Here is a 22,464-nt window from a genome sequence, read left to right on the forward strand (position 1 = left end):
CGGGAATTGCAGAGAATCGCAGAGCATAGCTCTGTGAAGAGCATAGCTCTGCGAAGAATTTATAGATTAGGGTGAACTTGTGTGTGTTGTAGCAGTGTTTTGCCATTGAGAATGAGGTGGCTAACCGCGGCTGCTATTAGCGCTAGCACACACACACACACACACACACACACACCGGCAGCCCGCGGAGCTCCATACCCAGGTACCCAGAGTACCTTTTCTGGGTTAACTAGACTACCAACTCCCGCTGCCCTGACGGAGCTCCGCGGCCGGAGCTGGCGCTGCTAGCTAGCTAGTAGTAGTAGCTAGCTAGTAGTCCTTACCTAGCTACTGCACATGTGCGACTCCCAACAGAGATGGGATAGAAGTGTGATGCCTCACTCTGTAGCTAAAACAGAGAGCTCAGGGTGAAAAGAGTAGCTGCAGCCATGTACAGTACAACAAAAATATGGTGTTTTTTGAAAATTAAACCATGTAAACGTATTCTGGTACAACCTCAAAATACAATTATGAACCTGAAAATGAGCATAAAATGGCCACTTTAATGCTTTGGCTCGTGACAGTGATACCCTGTTTAGCTCACAATACATCCAAAGTAGGCTAAGTTACCGTATGCAGCACTTGAAATGCAACTATGCATCTGTAACGTATTCTCTTATTGTACATGAATGATTTTCTGTCTGAGCAAAATATTCATCGTGACTATATGACCTCCCGGTAACGTTAACTCAGTAATATACAGTGGGCAATAAAGCACCGTAAAGAAAAGACCTTTACGACAGCAAGTGTGCTGAAATCAACACAAACTGAAAGTTACATATAGCCACTTTAAGCAGCTCTGTGACACTGTCAGATATATTTGCAATTCCACACAAGAGTTTTTTTTACTAGGACCAAAAGAGAAGCATAAATGAAATCATTATTAGGGTAAAGCTAAGTAATGAAGGAGTGCAGTCACCAGAGTTTTCTTGGGGGATGTTCCAGTTAACAAGCATGCTAATTGTACATGGAGCTGAGTGGGGCGTTTTGGAAACATATTGGCATATGAATGTAAAGGTTAGATTGAATAATTCCTATTTGTCTGAGTGCCTTCACTTTTTACGTTTCTTTCTTTATTGATCTCTCTTTATGTCTGTACATTAATTCATATTTTTTCAAATCATTACTATACATGTATGGTTCACTAGAAATCTTACGTCATTTTAAATTTTTATCAAAATCAAGTAATGTAAATGTCCCAAATGTTGTTAAATATGTGACCTGATCAATTTGTATACAAAATCTGGTACAATTTGTCCAAATGTTTAGATAAAACCCAATAAACAGTAATATGAACATTTACACAATATTAGGATTTATTTATATTTATTTTATCGCTTTTTCAGATGCTCCAGAGGGTGATGGGAGGGGCTCGAGTGGTGCAGCACCAATCAGCGATGAACTGGACATCTTTGGACCAATGGTCTCCAACCCTCTTCCCTCTTCCAACAACACACAGCAGGTAACAAACACACGCACGCACACACAGGCTTTCATCATCTGCTTATCACCACAGGCCGGCTGCAACACAGGGAGTCTGCGGAGACTCCCATGATGCAAGCACACAAACAAACACAAACACGCCCTCTGAGGATCACATAAAAGCAAACTATCATAGACTCTCCCTTTATAGAATGAATTTGACCAATGTCAGAGAGAGAGAGAGAGAGAGAGAGAGAGAGAGAGAGAGAGAGAGACCTATCTGACACTAAGGCCCTGTTTACACGACAACGCTCGCAGGTGAAAACGACAAAATATTTTGTCAGATGTGCCTTTCGTTTAGACGCCAACGGTGCCCATGGCCACTCTGCCATTGGGTATCCACAGCCTGCCTATACTTGGTCCAGAAGTCTTTCAGCTTTGATGATATCTGACTTTTACAGATAGCGTCTTTCTTGTGTAGATATGACGTCCCTCCAGGTACAGAATACTGCTGAAGAAATTCGGTCATTATGTCTATATATTTTAACTGGCAGGGCTCCCAGTCCACGCCGTGTTGTGCCTTTGTGGCTTCGTAATCTAAGGTTGTTTGGAGCATTAACTCCACCTCCTTGTCTGTCCAGACAAAATTGTCAGCTTTTGTGCTTTGCCATGTTTTGGTTCCACGCAACTAGGGAGAGAAGTAGAAGGAAGGTTCTACGCAGGCGCGGGGACTTGGTGGTGTTGTGTGGCAGTGCTTCACACTACCACCTAGCCACCTGGTGTGCATACTACATCAAATTTCACACACTTTTGTGTCACCATATGCACACAGATTTCCCCCCCAAAACACTCGTCTAAATGCAGAATAAAAAGTGAGAACGCAATGCCACTTTTGGGTTTTCTCTTCAGATCGTTTCCGTCTAAACATAGCCTAAGAGGAATGATGTGAACTGTGACAGTGAAGAGAGCAGCTGGGAGTGATAGAGATGTAGTAGTACTGTTTTTACTTTTAGAATATAGCAATAATAATGTATTTCACTTAATGTATTTCACTTAAAGAAAGATTAATCATTCACTATTCAAAAGCGCAATTTTCAAATCACAATGGCTGTGATTTTAATTAAATCATACATTATTAACAAGCTGTAGGAGGTGAAAGGTTAAGTTGCCAACCCCAATTTTGCAGGATAAAAATGATAACTGCCACCAAACTATAAAAAGAAACTCTTGGCTGCGGTTTATGTGCTTTCTGGATACTGGTGACTGTATTAATTGTGTTTGGCCAAAGATGGATTTGTCGAGGAAGAAGCACCATTGTAACATTTTGATGTTTTACAAGATAGAGTAGCATCCTTAAATGCTGTTGAAAAAGGTTTTTACTTTACATAAACTGCCCACCTTACGTCATTCTCAGACAGCTAGCTTGTCAGTAAATTATTGTAAATGACTAAAAACTGGTGAAAAGTGAACATACTGTATTTAGAATCTCACAAACCTTTAAGTCCATTGTAAAGCACAGGTGATTGTTTTAAACTTATTATTTTTACACTTTAGCTTTGAATCAGGACCTCTGATATTCAGGGCTGTAGACTAGCTCGTCCTATCACTCTCGTAGGATAATGTTAGCTAAGAAGCTAGAGTGCAGACCCGTCAGCAGCATTTTATGAGTTTGACCCATAGACAGTAAAATAATGGACACAGCTACGCCATATATTTCTGTGTGTGCGTGTGTCCTTGAGAACTGTAACTCGTATAACTTATGTTGTCAGTTAATTGTAGCATTGACCGGCATGAAATCGGCATATGTCAGACTGACTTGCCGGTCGCCGGTCATGGCAGAACACGTGAAAACCGGCCAATTCCGGTCACCGGCCGGTCTATGTGTGCATCTCTAGTAATTTCTCTACTATGCAACAGAGGGTCACATGGTTATGACACAATCGTTAGCCGATTTTTACAAAAATGTCTGCTACGGGGCCATAACGTGAGATACAAGGTAATGGAGCCTTTTGTACATTGTCATGTTTCTTTAGAAATAAACAATGGACAAATAGTCTTTAAACGCTTCATATGTAAAGTTATTCGCTGTCAAAGTGATGCCAAAATGAATAGCAGTCAATGGGATGCTAACGGGAGGTGATGGCTTGTTAGCCTACAATCCCTCCATAGGAGTACAGTACAGTATTATAATCAGTCCCTCCATAGGAGGGATTGTAGGTCAAAAAACATAATACACATAACAGATCCTTTTATAAGGACAAGGCCAGAAAAGAGGTGTGGAGTTTAATTGCAGGAGTGCTTAGAGTGCAAGTGTAGTAGGTCTCGCTGCCACCGTGGGTTACACTCAGCATAGTCTCGCATTGTCTCCTCCAGAGCGCTGCGAAGGAGGGTCTGGCGAGTCCACACAGCATGCCGGGATGGGAGAGAAACGTGCTCTGGTTTATATGCATTTCTTTAAACCAATCACAATCGTTGTGAAAACTCAGATTGGACAGATGTCTGGATTTACACTGTATAGATATGAGGAGCAGTTAACCATAGTCCTAATAAATCCACCGGCATTTAAAAAAACAAACAAAAAAAGCAGAAGTTAACGGACATCCGGCTGAAAAGAGTGAAATCCGGCGCAATTTCCGGCGGCAACGGCTCAATCCCGGGAGTGGAACGTCTTGGATATAGACTACACTCAGCACAAATCACAGCCATGACAGACAATTTTCAGGCAACAGTGTTTATTCTGACTGCTCACCCAATTTTAACACAACTTTCCTACCAAAAACCGTGCGCCTCTGTCTCCCCAAGTACTGTCCCATTGCTCACAACAAAGAACAAACAAAACAATATCTCACAGTCCAGTGTCCTGTCTTTGTGGTGTGTGTCAGTCATCTGAAAGTCCATATGCTACTGCATATAAAGGGAGAGTGTAATTAGTCCAACAACAGTCAGCTGAGACAATTAACTCAACTGGCACTGCTCTCATGATGTTTCCCCACACCTGTCTCCACTGCAGCTGACTGTAGATCACGCCTACCTCCACAGCAAGGTAGATAACAAAAACGCAATTGTTCTTTCAAGTACTTGTAGAGACAATAAAGTCTGCGAGTTGGCAGGCGATACGCTCCGCTTCTGAGACGCTCCCGGTGTGGTATGGCGCGTAGCGGGGGACAGAACAAAACCGCCGCAGCCAGAACGCAGCACCTGGTGGTAAATAGGGACAACTGTCCATATATTCATATGACTTTTTTTGGTCAGGTATGGCCTGTAAACCAAATCAATGTTGTGTCAGCCTAATATCATTAATAAATGTAGGCCTGCATCTAAGGTTTTAGCAAACTACATTGTCAGATGTCACTCATCAAAAGTTTGTTGTTACCATACATGGACCAGAGATGTTCACACCATTTTTTGGAAGTCCAAGTCGAGTCTCAAGTCTTTGAGCTCAAGTCCAAGTCAAGTCTCAAGTCTTTGAGGGGCAAGTTCAAGTCAAGTCTCAAGTCTTTGAGGGGCAAGTTCAAGTCAAGTCTCAAGTCTTTTGCCACGAGTCCAAGTCAAGTGTCAAGTCTCTGGCCATCTGATCTGTCCCTAACATTGTATTGTTAAATCTTATGAATTCAAAGCATGTCTTGTAGCTACCATCCAGACAGTACAGTATCAAAATCAGTTGTGGGATAACTTTATCGGGTCTATTTAACACATCCCTCTGGCCCTCGGACCTGGTGAAATATTAACCTAAGTCTGTCACATCGGTGGTTTGGCGGTGCAGATGGTTAGCTTGTTGCCTGTGACGATATATAATGTAACGTCTCTTTCACACAAAAAAATGTCTAATGTCAAAGTGGAAATCAAGAGAATAGTGGCAGCGCCACACCAGTTACAGAACAACATGCATCTCAGTGTCAGTCCAAATTACGCACAATGAACAGTTTTAACTCACTGTTGTAATGCCATTTATTTTCTAAGTGTTAGTACGCTCAGTGAAACTGAGTCCAGCGCGAGGGAGATCCGACTCAGAGGAGGAGAGGTTAGTGAGGCCAGTGTCTCCACGGCAGGTGACAGTGCGCACGGTTCCGCTGCGCCATGCATGGATGAAATAATGAAATAGTAAATAGGAATACAGTAACACAAATATGTGCAGAATTAAGACAGTCAAGACGGCCCAGTGTTTGGTGGACCGGGTACACCTTGTTCAATTAATAGCCTACAAATCATCCACGGGATCAAATACGCGTCACATGAGTTTGCCCACCCGACACAGCGTTTGTTCCTGGGGAGATGGATCCGCGTGTCCCGCCTTCTGGGTGCCATGGATGTCTGAGCCTCAGCAACTACTAACTATAAAGATACAATGTGCCTGTTCCCAGCATTAGCACAACACTTTGCAATGGTTAGCTTGTTACCTGTGACGATATATGCTAAATGTAATGTCTCTTTCACATTAGCAAGTGACTGACCTATCTGGGTGCGTTTTGAGATGCCTGATGAAGTTCGACGTTGTTGATCCGGCATTATTTATCTTGGTGCCACACATATTGCATGTAGCTGTTCGCTTACTGCCATTGTTTACAAAGTTATTGAAAGCAAAACTAATGACAAAAGGCACAACTGCGGGAGGACTTGGTGTCGCCATCGTCAATGTATTTTTTATGTATATGTGAGTGCACCACATAAGGCATAACGCATGCGTAACGTTGCACATTATTTGGGTTGAGTCCGAGTCAAGTCTGAAGTCAGCTGATTGTGCGACTTAAGTGTGACTCGAGTCCGAGTCTCAGACTCGAGTCCCCATCTCTGACATGGACAGTACATAGCTTTTATTAATTAATATAAATACTACTTTTATATAATATACACTACCGGTCAAAAGTTTGGGGTCACTTAGTAATTTCCATTCCACTCCATTATAGACAGAATACCAGCTGAGATCAGTTGCATTGTTTTTTTAACCAGGACAGAAGTTTTCAGATTACATTATGTGCTTACATAATTGCAAAAGGGTCCAGTGTTTTCTCAGTTAGCCTTTTAAAATAATATCAGATTAGTAAATAGAATGTGCTTTTGGTTGCTGATAATGGGCAATGTAGGTATTGCATTAAAGATCAGCCACTTCTTTCTACAACAGTCGAGAACCCTTTTGCAATTCTTTTTGCTACGTCCTGCTATGCTCTGCTGTGCCATGCTACATCCTGTAACGCCCTGCAGTGCCCTGAACTACTATGACTACTATTTCTACTCACTGTTTCATTATCTTTATTGTGACTATTATTGCTACTGTTCATCACACCCCAACCGGCACCGTCAGACACCGCCTACCAAGATCCTGGGTCTGTCCGAGGTTTCTTCCTAAAAGGGTGTTTTTTCTCGCCACTGTCGCACTGAATGCTTGCTCTTGGGGGAATTACTGGAATTGTTGGGTCTTTCTATATTATAGAGTGTGGTCTAGACCTACTCTATCTGTAAAATGTCCTGAGATAACTCTTGTTATGATTTGATACTATAAATAAAAGTGAATTGAATTGAATGGAAATTTCTAAGTGACCCCAATTGACCGGTGGTATATATGAGGGCTAGAGGGATGTGTTAAGTAGACCTCATAAAGTTATCCTACAACTGATTTTGATACTGTACTGTATGGATGGTAGCTACAGGACATGCTTTGAATTCATAACATTTAACAATAGGGACAGATCAGATGGCCAGAGACTTGAGACTTGACTTGGACTCGTGGCATTATACGTGTTCGTCATACCTAGTTTAATAACTCTGGATTCGGTTACTAGTGAATGTTAAAAATTTTAAAAACGTGACGTTTTAAACAAGGACCCTTTAAAGTGATGGTTCGGAGTAATTTCACCCTAGGGTCGTTTGCACCATGACCTTGAGCCAAACAACCCCCCAGAAGCTTTTTTCACCTTGGTCGAACATTGGGAGACTTCAGCTGAATAGCTTAGCGCAGGGGCTAATGGATCCACGTTTGTATCTCGTAAGTTACCCCACTAATAATGCCCGAAATGATACCAAACTTCTACACTAGTACAAATAGGTTATGCACTCATAAAATGATGGATTGGAAAGTTTGTAAGTACACCAGAAGTTTATGTAAATAACACTTGCCTGTTGTCTTCTGCTCTCTGCTGTTGCTGCTGCTACTGCTGCTGCTGCTACTGCTACTGCTACCGGCAGTAAGACAAGTGCTTAGGGACGTCTACAAATTACAACACCGAAAAGAAATACAACAAAAATATTTATTAATTTAATGATTAAATAAGGTAATGTCTCCAAACTTACCTCAATTATAAATTGTATCCTGCTAGTTATACTACAGCACTTACTTTAAAAAAAGCTAAATTAATAAATATTTTTTGTGTCTCTACAACAACGATAATGCTAACTCTCCCAGGTGAAAAAAGCTTCTGGGGGATTGTTTGGCTCGAGGTCATGGTGCAAAGGACCCTAGGGTGAAATTACTCCGAACCATCACTTTAATTGTTTGGGCTGGTAAGTTGATGTACCCCCCCAAAAAATTATCCGCTGAAATATAGAAGTTTCTTTCGCCATGCAAAGTCTATGTGAAAAGTCTTTCTGGGCCGAACGCTGTATCCAGTTCTCTTAATAAATCCATGGTCTGAACAAGAAAAGAGAGAAAAATTGGAGCAACGGGAAAAAAGAATTGATGGCACTCATTTTTTCTTCCTGCCTCTCTCTGTCACTCCTTCAACAGCTAGTCTCAGGGGAGTGAGTACGGCGGGTTGAATAAACATTGAAGGAGCAGCATTTTAAATGCTGTTGTGGTCCCTCAAGTGTGGCCTTTGACCTCGGCTTGGCTGGAAATGAGGACGTACACATTAATGCGGACATATACTATATATCAGTGTTTCTCAACGGGGTAACACCAGGGCGTTCAGAAGATGATGGGGGCGTTGAACAATATTTTGGAAAGGGGGGTTGAGGTGCCGTTGGGGGCGTTTGTTTGAAAGCTAGTTTAAACCAAAGATTCACAATAACAATACATGTTTACACTTAAAAACTACTAAAGAATAAGTAGTCTGCAACATTAAAAGCTGCCAGTTTACAGCACTGCAACTGGACCAGACGGGTATCTTCTCTGTGCTTCTGTCAGCTTTGTTTGGTGCAGCTCGTGCTGCCTTGGGAACGGGGCCGTCAGAGTATCGTCTTAAATGAGCTCTGTAGCTCCCGCGAAGCTGCGTTCAGATAAAGAAAAAAGCAATCGCTACGTACGCTCCTGTTGTATTCTTTAACCCCAATGTAGCACACCACAGTAACAGTTTTTCGTCAGATGGTTTATTAAACACAACGTTTCCTACTGTACCTGAATGCAGCTTCATTTCACGGAGAAGAGAGAAAGAAAAGAGACGTGCGAGAGATATCGACTGTGCTTTGTTGTTTGGCAAACAGTCAGCTGTTCCATAAACTCGCGGGCAGTTCAGGGCCTTTGTTTGGTGTTTTAAAACTTTCTTATGGAAGCGATAGAGGAAGTGATGTCACTGTTTACTGTACGGGACTCTCACACCTCCACAAAACACAGAGTGATGTGGGGGTGCGTTTTCTCCAAACGTTTTTTTCTGCTATTTACTCCCAAGACAGGCAATAGCAAACATAGCTAGACTATTCTAAGCATTAAAAACGCCTCTCACTAACTTTCAAAGGTTGTAAACTTATTTCCATTCGGCAGTAGGTGTCGTTCTTCAAGTCGTTTGTCATCACCAAAGTGTGTGTGTGTGTGTGTGTGTGTGTGTGTGTGTGTGTGTGTGTGTGTGTGTGTGTGTGTGTGTGTGTGTGTGTGTGTGTGTGTGTGTGTGTGTGTGTGTGTTGTTCTGTGGTGATCCTTCTTACCCCTTGATAAGTGCCAGCTTGTTTTCCGTTGGCACAATTCGATTTTAGATTTGAATGAAAAATAGATTTGAATGTTAAATTGCTAGCTGTTTCTGATTGGCTACTGTTAGTGTTTGTAATAATAATAACAATAATAATAATAAGCATAATACATTTTATTTAAAGCTAATTTCATGACACCCAAGGTCACTTCAAATTATAGTCATCTTCTAAAGGTGCTGAGGTTCACACCATGCAGCAGGTTCTTTGATAATACCTATTTATAGTTTGAATGTTACATATCTAGTCGTTCTGATTGGCTGCTGTTATTTAAGTTGTGTAAATGGTCAAATGGTTGCATTTGACATTTAAAAACCTGTAAATATATATAATTTCTATTCATGTGTTGATTGTCATTCAATGATTTGATTTTTTATTATTTTTGATAACAATAGTAACAACAATAATAGGCCTATATTAGGGCGTAATCATTAATATTCGGGGCATTTAGCCTACATAATATTTGATGGGGGCGTTAGGGACCTGGATAATGGATAGGGGGCGCCGGCACAAAAAGGTTGAGAACCACTGCTATATATAAACTGACACAGTCTGTTTCAAACATACTGTACAAAGACTCAGAAAATGCATACATGCTGTTGCACACTTCTAGTTAGGGAATACAGAAACACATGAACAGGAGGCATCCATTTCACACTCACATGCAAACATACACAAACTACAAATTCACAGTGAACCATTCCTGTGCCCAGGTTTCAATTTATTTCTCTGGTCACACACACACACACACACACACACACACACACACACACACACACACACACACACACACACACACACACACACACACACACACACACACCTCAGAGCCTCCTGGGACCCGACCAGGCAGTGGCTCGCTAGGGACCTAGGCATGATGAACAATTATGGGCTGCTGTAACTGCAAGCTCCCCCTCTGCCACTACCAGGCTCCCACTTGCCCTCTAATCTCCTCTCCACGCTCACCTCCTCCTCTACTCCGTCTACTGCAGCTCTGTGTGTGCCTCTCACTTCTGCTCATCTCCATAAATCCATCAGTCCTGAATTCCCCTTCTCTATCCTCTTCCCTCTATGCAGTGTTCATGCCATATGGTCATTACCACAAACACAAGTTTCTGACTTGTAAATAGTGTTTACGTCAACATCTCAGTCGTAATTACCACTGGGAACATCTGATTTTTTGTTCGTTCCAGTATATCCAACTTTCTGCTTAATCATGCGAAAGTGCCTGAAAAAGGCAAGCAAATATGAATGTCTTTTTGTATTTAACAGATATAGTGCGATATTGTCGATGCACATTATTTCTAACCCTCACACTGCAATCATGCATCGTCAGACAGATCTATACATCTGCCCATTGCACACAGTGCTTAAACTACTTAAACAACTATTTTGTATATATTTGTTTCTCCACGTAGGGTAACTACTGTGGCAAATAATTCCTTTCCACAAAATGCAAATTTGTGACCACAATATACTAATTTGTGGCCACTAAAAACTAATTTTGTTTACACAAAACAGTATTTTTGGGCAACGAAGTAGCCTAACTATATATCAAAACTGGCCAGTGCAACCCCCCAAATATCTTATCATAAATGTAAATGGACTGTATTTATATAGAGCTTTTCTAGTCTTAACGATTACTCAAAGCGCTTTTACATAGTACAGGAACCATTCACCATTCACACACATTCATACACTGTGGCCGAGGCTGCCGTTTAAGGTGCCACCTGCTCATCAGATAAACATTCACACACCGATGGCGCAGCATCGGGAACAATTCGGGGTTCAGTGTCTTGCCCAAGGACATTTCGGCATGGGACTGCGGGGCCAGGGATCGAACCGCCGACCTTCCGATTGGTAGACGACAGCTCTACCAAGAAGAAGAATGAAGAATATTAACTGTTTTTAAACAGGATAAGTGGTTGGCTTTCTCGATTCAATGTAATTGGCAGGCAAAGAAAAAGTTTTTTTCCACACAACCCCCCCACCTCTGTGCGAGAGTTGGTTGTGCCCAACCCATCCTCTGTGTCTTTCAAGCACACAGCAGTAACAGCAGGCACAACTTGTGAGCATTGGTGTATGTATGAAGAGAAGTGATGTGAAAAAAAAATAATAAGTCCATGCTTCTTTTCCTGGAACTTATTCTTATAGAGGACTTAGATCAAGTATTGATAGTATTTTGTCCATAGTTTATTTATTTTCAGTTATTTATTTTCGTTAGCTTTGATGCTAGAGTCTCTTTAGCTTTCCGATGATGCTCTGGGAGAGTCTTTTTGAGCAATCAGGCGTTGCTTTCAGAAATGAAGTCGGAAAAAAAAGGACCCACATTACTGCAATAATTTTTACAGAATAATATGGAATAAAGTACAGTTAAATTGTAGCATGTTTATCAAAGGGCCAAAAATAAATATCCATTTTACCAATACTGGAACAACAGATTGATACATTAAAAAAAATTTTTTTTATACAAAGTGAATTATTATATGCTATTCAACTGAACTAGTTGAGATATCTAAAGCATGTTGTTTTGCTATGTCTCTTAAAATTAATTTGAAACAACCTATTTGGGCAGACATGTCCCGGGACCTCCCTAGATAGGTGGAGATCTCAACCCCGCCAATGTTGAACCCAAAGTTACCTTGAGTTTAATTTATAATAAAGCATTGTATTTTATAAACTTCATGTGTTTTGTTTTCAGAAATCTCAATTTGTAAAGTAGCTAGTCACTAAAGCTGTCAGATTTAATTTCTCTCTGAAATGTAGTGGAATAGAAGTATAGAAAGTGGCATGAAAAGAAAATACAAGTACCATACTTGAGTAAATGTACTTAGTTACATTCCACCACTCCATTTCCTCCACTGTGTGTGCTGCCACAAGCCTATTTATCTCTGCTTTATTTACCTGCTTTTGAAAATCAAGTCTTGTCTGCTTAGCTATTGCAGATGCTTGGACAAATTGGATGTTGTGTTTATGGCGGTGGAGAAAAGACTAAAGTCTGACACCATCTCACATCTTAAGACAACCATCTAACATCAAATACTGGCATAATATGTGAAGACTTGCAGGGTCACACACGCAAGAATACAACTAGATTAGTTTTGAAAACTGTAACCTAGCTAGTTACCGCTAGCGTTAGCTGGTAACTTAAAGGGGTGATAGAATGCAAAACCGATTTTACCCTGTCATAGTTGAATAACGACAGTTCGGTGGGTAAATAGGACATACATAGAAGCTCAAAATCCCATTGACACCCCTTTACTATGAAAATCTCATATTTTGAAACTGCCGCTGAAAACGGGCGAATCTCAACAAAGCTGGAAGTTGATGTCAACCTCCCAAAAACCGGAACCTTTGTCAGCCCTTGGGTGTATTAAGAGAACGGTCACGCCCCAACATTTACATAGGCTACACAACTGACCTGAGATCAGGTAGTCTTCTGAATCTAGCTAGGTCACGCAGATCTCTGCTATTCCATTACAAAATTCACTTCTGAAACTTTTTTATGTGAGAAATCAACTATGTAAAGCTCAAATATGGGCCGCTTTACGAAAATGGATAGCTAATTGCAAATTTTGCCCGACTGTGTGTCGGAGTTCAGCGCCGGTGCTGCTTGTGTAGCTGCCTCGCCGCCCGGCCTGCCTTCCTTCACAGACCCCGGCCTGCTGTGAGGTACTTGGAGCTCCGTCACGACTGGCAGCCCACAGCACTCCATACCCGCGCAAAGTCACTGTCTCTTGGGCTAATGATAACCAAATGCCCCTGCCCTGACAGAGCGCCAGGGCCTGCAACTCCCCTCTTCCTGCTAGCTAAATGCCCGGTGTATGTGAGTGAGAGCGCGGTCAGCGAGCTTGTTATTACGCCAGCAATCTCTTACCACAGGTTTCAGTTAATCTTTTAATGTGTGTAATTATAATGTGTTGAGTTACTTAAACAAACGATTGGGGAAATAAACGCCGCTTGTCCGCGAGTCTCATTGATAGAGCTTGCTGCTGGATGTAACTCTATCAATGAGAGCTAGTTAGCCTCCTCTTAGAATTCCTCTGAAATTCACAAATATTCATTAACTTGGAATCGGACACCGTTGTTAGCTTTATAAGACATTTAGCTAGATGTTGTATACGTGGGGTGACGAAATTCAAACTGTAAATATACTCGAATTAAGACCAAAAATGAAGCTAAGTATCCGTGATTTGTAGCTACACAGGTAGCTAGGATTGAAGGGACAGTTGCAGCTAACGGAAGCCCTACTCTTCACAAATATCCATTAATTTGAAATCGGACACCGTTGTTAACTTTATAAGACATTTAGTTAGATGTATACGTGGCGTGACGAAATTCAAACTGTAAATATACTCGGAATGACGCCGAAAATGAAGCTAAAATCCGTGATTTGTAGCTACAAATCTATATCCAGCCGCAGGCTCTATCAATGGGACTCGCGGACAATTTCCCCAATTGTTTGTTTAAATAACTCAACACATTATATTTACACACATTAAAAGATTAACTGAAACCTGTGGGAAGAGATTGCTGGCGTAACAAGTTCGCTGACCGCGCTCTCACTCACATACACCGGGCATTTAGCTAGCAGGAAGAGGGGAGTTGCAGGCCCTGGCGCTCTGTCAGGGCAGGGGCATTTGGTTGTCATTAGCCCAAGAGACGGTGACTTTGCGCGGGTATGGAGTGCTGTGTGCTGCCAGTCGTGACGGAGCTCCAAGTACCTCATAGCAGGCCGGGGTCTGTGAAGGAAGGCAGGCCGGGCGGCGAGGCAGCAACACAGGCATCACCGGCGCTGAACTCCGACACACAGTCGGACAAAATTTGCAATTAGCCATACATTTTCGTAAAACGGCCCATATTTGAGCTTTACATAGTTGATTTCTCGCATAAAAAAGTTTCAGAAGTGAATTTTGTAATGGAATAGCCCGATAAACAATGTACAACTTTGCAGTGTCTGAAATATGAGAGTCTCCCATGTGTTTCTATGTAGTTTGCTCAAACCAATCAGCACGTAGCTCATTCGGAATATTAATGAGCATACCATATTTGGAAGAAAAGCTCTTGTTCCAAATAGAGCCATATTCACAGGGTAGTTAAGGGCCTAATAAAATAGCATTCGGGCAATTTTCAGCCCAACCAATGTAACATACCCTATTAGGAGACCTTAAGGAACAGTGTAAAATACCCTATATAATCATTCTATCACCCCTTTAAGGGAAAGTTTCCAGATTTTCTGTACTACCGTACATGCAGACTGGCGGCAGTACCCAGAGGTCCGTGTCTATCCGCGGGTAAAACTCAAGTTGGATTACACGTTTCAGAATGGTTGAAAATCAACAACGTTCCCTCTTTAGAGTTAAGCTTAGCGTGGTGCCATAGCAACCATAAACAACACTGGCTCTAGCTGTTGCTGCTTACTGTTTGGTGCTGGAGGGAGAGCACCTGTTGTTGACAATGTTCTCATGATTCAACTTCACTACCAAGACTTAAAACTTACGATAATATCAAACAAGTTTGATTTTGTCGGAACGTCAAGATGGGAAAAAAAACTGACTGGGACTGAATTTTATGATCACCTTACATGATTGAGACGACAGGAGCGCACCTAACTCTAGCAAGACTCTCATGATTTCATTTTGATATTAAAAATCAGTCTGCAACAGTGGAATCACTTGAAAAGTCGTTTGGTGTAAGGTAGTCATAATTTGAAGTAATGGACATGTACCTCCACCCCTCAAAAGACGTCTTAAGCGGTGGCTCTACCATTTTTGGTCGTCTCTTCATGAACTCTGGCACTAAAGTCAAAGTTACGTTATGTGAATGAGGTCGGACGAGTGTTACACAAAAACGCACAAAAAGGGATGTTTGATTTGTTTTTCTCTCCTCCCGTTATGCTGATGGTTAAAGAACCATTAACGCAAGTAACACGATCATTGCTTTGATTAGTAACTGTAATGTGATTACCAAAGTTCTCAACAGTTATGTATTACACTACATCATAGTTTTTCTTTGTAATGGTCTTCCATTTTTTCCCTCTCTCTACTGTCACAAACCATCATCCGCTCTCTCGCAAGCATATATTGTCCTTGAATCTGCACATAAACACGGTTTTTCCTGGCTCAGAAAGGGCCTTTGGGGGGGGACTACGCACGACAGTAAGCATGATTTACAGAAAGGCAATGTGACTGTGTTACCTTATTTGACAGAAATCTATGCATTTTGCTGTTATTTCTGACCATTTCATAAACAAAAATGTATATTATGTAAATAAAACCCAAATTAACAAAACTGCTTCAACTTATATTAATATTTAAATAGTGCAGGTAAAATCACTGGAAGGGTTCAATACAGACTGAGTCTGGAGATACAACTGAGTTTAGTTCTCATATTCAACTTTATGTTCTGCTTGTTTAACGGTTGTTTGGTAAATTGCTCCTTAACACAGTCGGAGAGGATTGGAATTGCTGTTTTTGTGCACAATTCTTATTATTTTGGTGCTGGTGATTTTCCTTGGGGGGCTGACAAGAACCTCTTTGGGGGGGCACCAAAAATTCCTTTCTTAGACACTCCTTATTGTCCTTTCCTCTCCCTGGTACGCAAGGTCTCATTAATCAATGTTAAGTATGTACAAATATATGTGTAAATCATACATACTGTACAAGAATTTTTAAGCGTAATAATATAGGAACTTGGATTTACAGTATGCTTAAAGGTCCCATCGCATGAAAATTTCACTTTATGAGGTTTTTTAACATTAATATGCATTCCCCCAGCCTGCCTATGGTCCCCCAGTGGCTATAAATGGTGATAGGTGTAAACTGAGCCCTGGGTATCCTGCTCTGCCTTTGAGAAAATGAAAGCTCAGATGGGCCAATCTGGAATCTTGCTCCTTATTCGGTCATAAGGAGCAAGGTTACCTCCCCTTTCTCTGCTTTGCCCGCCCACAGAATTTGGCCCACCCATGAGAGAAAGACATCATGGCTTTCAAATGAGCAGTGGCAGTTGGTCAACGCCACACCCCCCACTCTCCACCTTGCCCCCCCCTCTCTCCTCCTCAATATCTACAGACACAGAAATGGCACATACTTAGGAAAGCTCATTGTGGGACTGTCTCTAGTGGCTCTAGTGGCTGTAATTCTGCACCAAGGCTGAATTTCGGGAAAGAGACTTCAGATACAGTATTAGGGGACCACTAAGGTCCTATATAAAAGCATCCAAAGAGCACCATGTCATGGGACCTTTAAATGTGCATACTGTACATTCAAATGCAGCCAAGCTGGTGTACAGCCCCAAGAGAAAACAGGGACTTCTTTCATTTCTTTTCTTTTCACAAGTTCTTTAAAGGGGCTGTACTCGAGATTCAGAACATTAATATGGCAGCAGTCTTGTATAAAGCACTTGAAAGCAATACTTGAGTAAAAGTGATTTGAAATGACTTAGGTAGAAGTTAAAGTCACCTTTTAAAATATTTCTTCAGTCTTAGTGCCCTATTTAACGATTAAGCGCACGGCGTGAAGCGCTTGGCACAGGTGTTGTTTAGGGCGTGTACGAATCCACTTTTGCTAGTTTAACGGCGGAAAAAAGGGTCTTAATTAATCTTATATGTGTTTTGGGCGTAACATGCAATAAACCAATCAGAGAGTCATCTCCCATTCTCTTTGAAAGCCAGGCGTTTTTGTACCTTGGCGCATTGCTATTATGATGGCGGATTTGCTAAGGAGGAAGGAGAGATTTTCAGGAGAAGAAAGTGATCTGCATGTGCATGAAGTGAAAGAGCATGAGCAGATCATATATGGCATAAGCACTATGCCACCAAAACTCCACGAGGTGAAGCAGGTGTTAAAATAATAATGAAATGCTGCGTTATTGACTTTAGACCAGATGTTTGTTGGTCAATGGCACAATCACATTGTGATGAAAAACTGAATGAATTTCTGGCGGCACCTGAACAGTCCAGGAAGTGGAACGTCGTGTATAGACTAATCATCTCATGATTCCGGAATTTATTTTCTGGTCCGTTGGAGGGGCAGACTCCTAGGCTGAGAACTACTGGGCTAAATAACTAAACTACCTGACCATTTATAAAGCAGTTACTGTAAAACTAGCTGCTTACACATTGTTGCATCAGGATCAGTATATCAGTCACAGGGACAATCGTTCTGAATAATAAGTCAATTTTGCTGATAATACTTGTGTATTTTCAAGTATTATAAGCTTTATTTTCTACCACTGTTCATCACACATGAGCTCCACGGAGAGGCCTTTGCAATGACAAATTATGATTTATCACTGCAGTAGAGTTGTGCTATCAGTCAAATTCTTGGACTGTCACACAGCACTTCATACACTGCAAGTGCTGATTGCTCCGTAGCGATACCAGACAGACTGCTCTCACATGGCCCTCTGCCTGCAGCAGCAATGTCTGTCTTGTAAATGTAAAATTATTTGATCTTCAAATAGTACATTTTGTTTCAGACACAGTCCTCTATTCAGAAAATGGAGTTCACTGCCGCTATCGCAGAACAGCCAAAACAGTTGTAGAATGAGTGTATCTCCTGACCAGGGTTCAAAATTAGCACCATCCACCAGCCAAATGCTAGTCAAATTGGCTGGTAGATTTGCTTCACTCACCAGACAAAAAAAACAATGATAATCTATTGAGTGGCTGGCAAAATTTTAACATTCTCTAGCTAATTAGCTGCTGGACAAAAAGTTAATTTGGATCCTGCTCCTGACCCCTTACAAACACAAACTTGGCCATGCAGGTTCATGCTCCCAAGGGGAAACTGTGAACTTACCTGTAGCGCCATCATTGCAGCGTCAACCTTTCCTCTTCTATACGCACAAGCAATAATCACAAGGGCAGAGTTTTGACAGTCAATGCACATTCACCTAACCTCACACACACACACACACACACACACACAGACTTTGGGATTCAGCAGGCGGATATTGCTCTACAGCTGTCATTAGGTGGGTGCGTGTAGAATGATGAAGCCGGCAGCCTGCTGATTCGTGCAGCTATTAACCGGCATCAGGGAGCGCTCGCCTATCTGCAGATACGTCAATTACAAAAATACGATTACAGCATTGTAGGAGGGGATGTTTTGTGTTATTCCCAGTGTTTCACTACCCCCCTCCCTCTCTCTAACACACCCACACTTTCTCCCTTGTCTTGTCCTCTGTCTCACCCTGAGTGAGAAAATGTAGTTTTAACAAAAAAAAATTATTTTAAAACTTGAAAAAAAGTAATGTATGCTACGATAAATGATCCCACTGAGTGTTTCACCAATAAAATGTTTTGTTTTGCCACCATCACAGTCAGCATTAGATTTTAGTGTAGGCATGCTAAATAAAGCATATCAGTTAATAGTTTCAATACCATGTTAAGATAGTGAATTGCATTCTGGCTTACACTGTGTAAATACTCTCCAATCAGAAGCGTTGTTGTATCTGTCATCGTTTTAAGCAACTCAGTTGCTGTTCAACAGCATTCCAACTATTGTTATTTGGGGGAATGCTGTTTTACAGCATTCCACCTATTGTTATTCGATTTTATTAGTGGGAATGCTGTTCTACAGCATTCCAACTATTGTTATTCGGTTCTTTATTAGTGGGAATGCTGTTCAACAGCATTCCAACTATTGTTATCCTGTTCTTCATTAGTGGGAATGCTGTTCTACAGTGATCATTTCAGGAAATTTTATCGATTAAAAAAAAGTGTGTATTGCGCTGCTTAGAGTGATGATGTCATCATCCAGAGTGTGAAGCTTCGATAAAATTATCTTAGTTCCTTCTCTAAAAACTGCTCTCACGCCCACAATATCTACTTGTCATACACAATTCATACATCAAAACGTAGGTATTTTTGTCTAGTTTCAGAATATCTGCTCAGTTTCGTGATATTTACTTTTGGCTGGTTGAGCTTCCAAACGACAAGAGTAACACAACTCCCTCTATTCACTCTCCTGTATAACTTTCTTTGCATTTCCCAGCGAAATGCACAGCGAACCACTTTTTGAAATCGCTGATATGACCACATTTTTATGTTTATCCATATAAATTTTATACCGATACGTTCACAAAGGCCTTGTGGTGCTCAGGATCACGTCATTTGACTGATAGCAGTTATAGTTTTTCCAGTCCGAGGCTTTGTTTGAGAGCTTGCTCTCAGTGTCTGAATTGCTGCGGTGTGCTACAGGAGACATATTAAGAGCAGGTGCTATCGTTATCAGATCAAAAAGATGTTTATAAACATGGCCCAGGCCCTTAGTAACCATGACAACCCTTTCACAGACAGTCTACTGATTACTCCAGGCTTGCTGTAGGAGTCAACTAACTAGACTAACTATGATCATCAGGCTAGATCATTTGCGTTCCACTTCTGTCTGTCTGTCTGTCTCCTTATCTGTCTGTCTCCCTCCCTCCATTCTCCCTCTCTTTCTCTATGCCTCCCTCCCTCCTTTCTCTTTTCTCTGTCTTCCTCCCTCCTCTGTTCCCCTCCTTCCTTCCTTTAGTCTCCCTCCCTCTGTCTCTCCCTCAGTCTGTCTCTCCCTCCCTCTGTCTCTACCTCCCTCCATCCTTCTCAATCTCTCTCTCCTTCCATCACTCCTCTGTCTCTCTCTCTCTCCCTCCCTTCCTCTCCTTCACTCCCTCTCTCCCTTCCTTCTTCTGTCTCTCCCTCCAGGGTCATTTGTGATTTCATCCATGTATATAGCCCGTTTCTTTTCAGCCAATATATCCACCTCTCAGCTCTTTAGGCTCATGCTTGTTTGTTCTACCCAATGGCTATGGCTGATAATAATACAAAGTCTTCAAACTTTCAGCCTTTTTAGTCAATTTCAGTCAAAGTTGCTGTCTTTCTTTTCCTCTCCTCTCTTTCCTCTCTCTCTCCTTCTCGCTTTATTCTCTTTCTCTCCTCTCTCTTCTCTCTTCTCGTCTCTTCTCTCCTGCTCTCCTTTCTTCTCTCTTTCTCTCCTCTCTTTCCTCTCTTTCTTCTTGTTCAGACCCATTCTTTTCACCTAATATATTTCACATCTCATCTCAGCTGGATTGATGCTTTTTCGTTCTATGCAGTGTATATATCTGATAATAATAAAAATATTTCTTCTTTCAGCCTTTTCAACTTTCATCTTTAACAGTATTACAGTATTAATTTGTTTCATATTTCTGCATATGTGAGTCATTATGAGTTAGAAAATCTACTCAGACCTCACAATGTTCTACATATTTTTTCATTATTCAACCTTTAAAGCAAACAATGCAGTTTAGCATAAACTTTTAACTTTTTAATGAAATTCATACTTATTAAAACGATTTCCGCTTTTTCAACTATTTTCACTACTTCAACTTCTTCTTATGGATTTAACCTATTCAACCAGTTTAGCTTTAGCAATTCAGCTATTCAGCATTCCCACGCATTTTCTGCTGGAAATGCATTTTCTAGTTGGGGGAATGCTGTTTTACAGCATTCCACCTGTTGTTATTCGTTTTTATTTGGGTTCTGTTCGCATTCCATTCCATTTTCTTTATTTTTTGCTTATTCCCTCTCTCTTCCTTCCATTACCCATTCCACCCTTTCAATGTCCAGCTCTTTCCTTCCATTTGCTTTCCACTATTTCCATTCCATTTCTTCCTTTTTATTCGTGGCGCTTCCTTTCTTTAAATCCTCTTCTCTTCAATTTATCTCCCCCACATTCTTCCACCTACAGCTTGTGTTCATTCCATTATTGGGGGGGGCTCAGTGTTTTCATTATTTGTTCTATTTCGTTCCATTATTTCATTTCATTCCTCCATTCCGTTCTTGTATTCCATTCCATTCTTCTTTTTCCCTCATTTCCATGTCCTCTCTCCTTCCATCCATATCCCCATCCACTATCCATTATTTTTGTCTAGTTCCCACTTCTACTCCAGTTCCTTCTCCTTCGTTCTTCCTTCTTTGTGTCCATCTCCATTCCTCCATTACTGTCCATTTCCCTTCCATGTTCTTTCCATCCTTCTTCCCCCACATTCCCTTTATCCATTCCATTCCCCTGTGTCTCTCAGTCCATCTATTCCTTTATTTTCCCTGGTGTGGCTTTCCTTTCTTCCTTTCTTCATGTCCATTTGCTGTTCCATTCCGTCTCTCTCCATCTTCCTCCTTTCCTCCCCTTCCTTCCTTCCTGTTCTTTCTCTGCGCTTCCACCAGGCTGTGCTCTGTTCGTGTCTCTGGGCCACTTTCTTCCCTGTGTCTTCCGTTCTTCGTCCCTCCTGGTCCCTGCCTCGCCTCCCTCCATCTCTCTTTCCTCTCTCTCTCTCTCTCTCTCTTTCCTCTTTACCTGCCTCTCTCTCTCTCTTTCCTCTCTCTTTCCTCTCTCTTTCCCTCCCTCCCTCCTTCTCCCCTCCTCTCTGTCCTCTCTCCCTCCTCCTTCTCCTTCCCTCTCTCTTTTCTCTCTCTCTCTTTTTCTCTCTCTCCTTCTCTCATCCACCTTCTCCACTCCTCTGTCTCTGTTTCCTCTTTTCTTTCCTCTCCCGCTCCTCTCTTTTTTCTCTCTGTCCTCTCTCTCCATCCCTCCTTCCTCCCCCCCCCCCCTCTCTCCTCTCCCTCCTCCTCTCTCCTTCCTCCCTCCCTCCTGTCTCTTTCTCTTTCTCTCTCTCCTTCTCTCCTTTCTCCCCTCTGTCCTCCATCCCTCTCTCCCTCTCTCTCTCATCCACTTCCCCCCTCTCCCTGTCTCTTTCTCTTTTCTCTCTCCTTCCTCTCTCCATTCTCTCTTCTCCCCCACTCTGTCCTCTCTCCATCCCTCCTTCCTCCTCTGTCTCCTTCCTCTCTTTCTCCTCTCTTCTCCTTTCTCTCTCCTTTCTCTCAATTCCTCCCTCTCTTCCTCTTCCTCTCTCTCTTCTCTCTCTCAATTCTTCTCTCTTTCCTCTCTCTCTTCAATTCTCTCTCTTTTTTCTTTTCTCTCTTTTCCTCTTCCTCTACCTCTCTCCCCCTCTCTCTCTCCTTCTCTCCATCCCTCTCCTCCTCCCTCCCTGTCTGTTTCTCTCTTTTTCTCTCTCTCCTTCTCTCTCCATTTCTCCTTCTCCCTCCTGTCCTCCTCCCTTCCTCCTTCCTCTGTTTCTCTCTCTCCTTCT

At 41.8% G+C, this 22,464-nt stretch overlaps 1 protein-coding gene across 2 annotated transcripts in view; it reads left to right on the forward strand.

Moving 5' to 3' along the window:
- Window positions 1-22,464, forward strand: part of LOC120548109 (stromal membrane-associated protein 1-like) — a 293,451-nt gene that overhangs the window by 217,003 nt on the left and 53,984 nt on the right. For both annotated transcript variants that reach the window (XM_039784116.1, XM_039784117.1), the window contains one exon: window positions 1,386-1,501. In XM_039784116.1, the coding sequence (XP_039640050.1) occupies window positions 1,386-1,501 (116 nt within the window). The remainder of the gene's footprint in view (window positions 1-1,385; window positions 1,502-22,464) is intronic.

This window comes from Perca fluviatilis, chromosome 19, assembly GCF_010015445.1.
Source record: "Perca fluviatilis chromosome 19, GENO_Pfluv_1.0, whole genome shotgun sequence".
Lineage (NCBI taxonomy): Eukaryota > Metazoa > Chordata > Actinopteri > Perciformes > Percidae > Perca > Perca fluviatilis.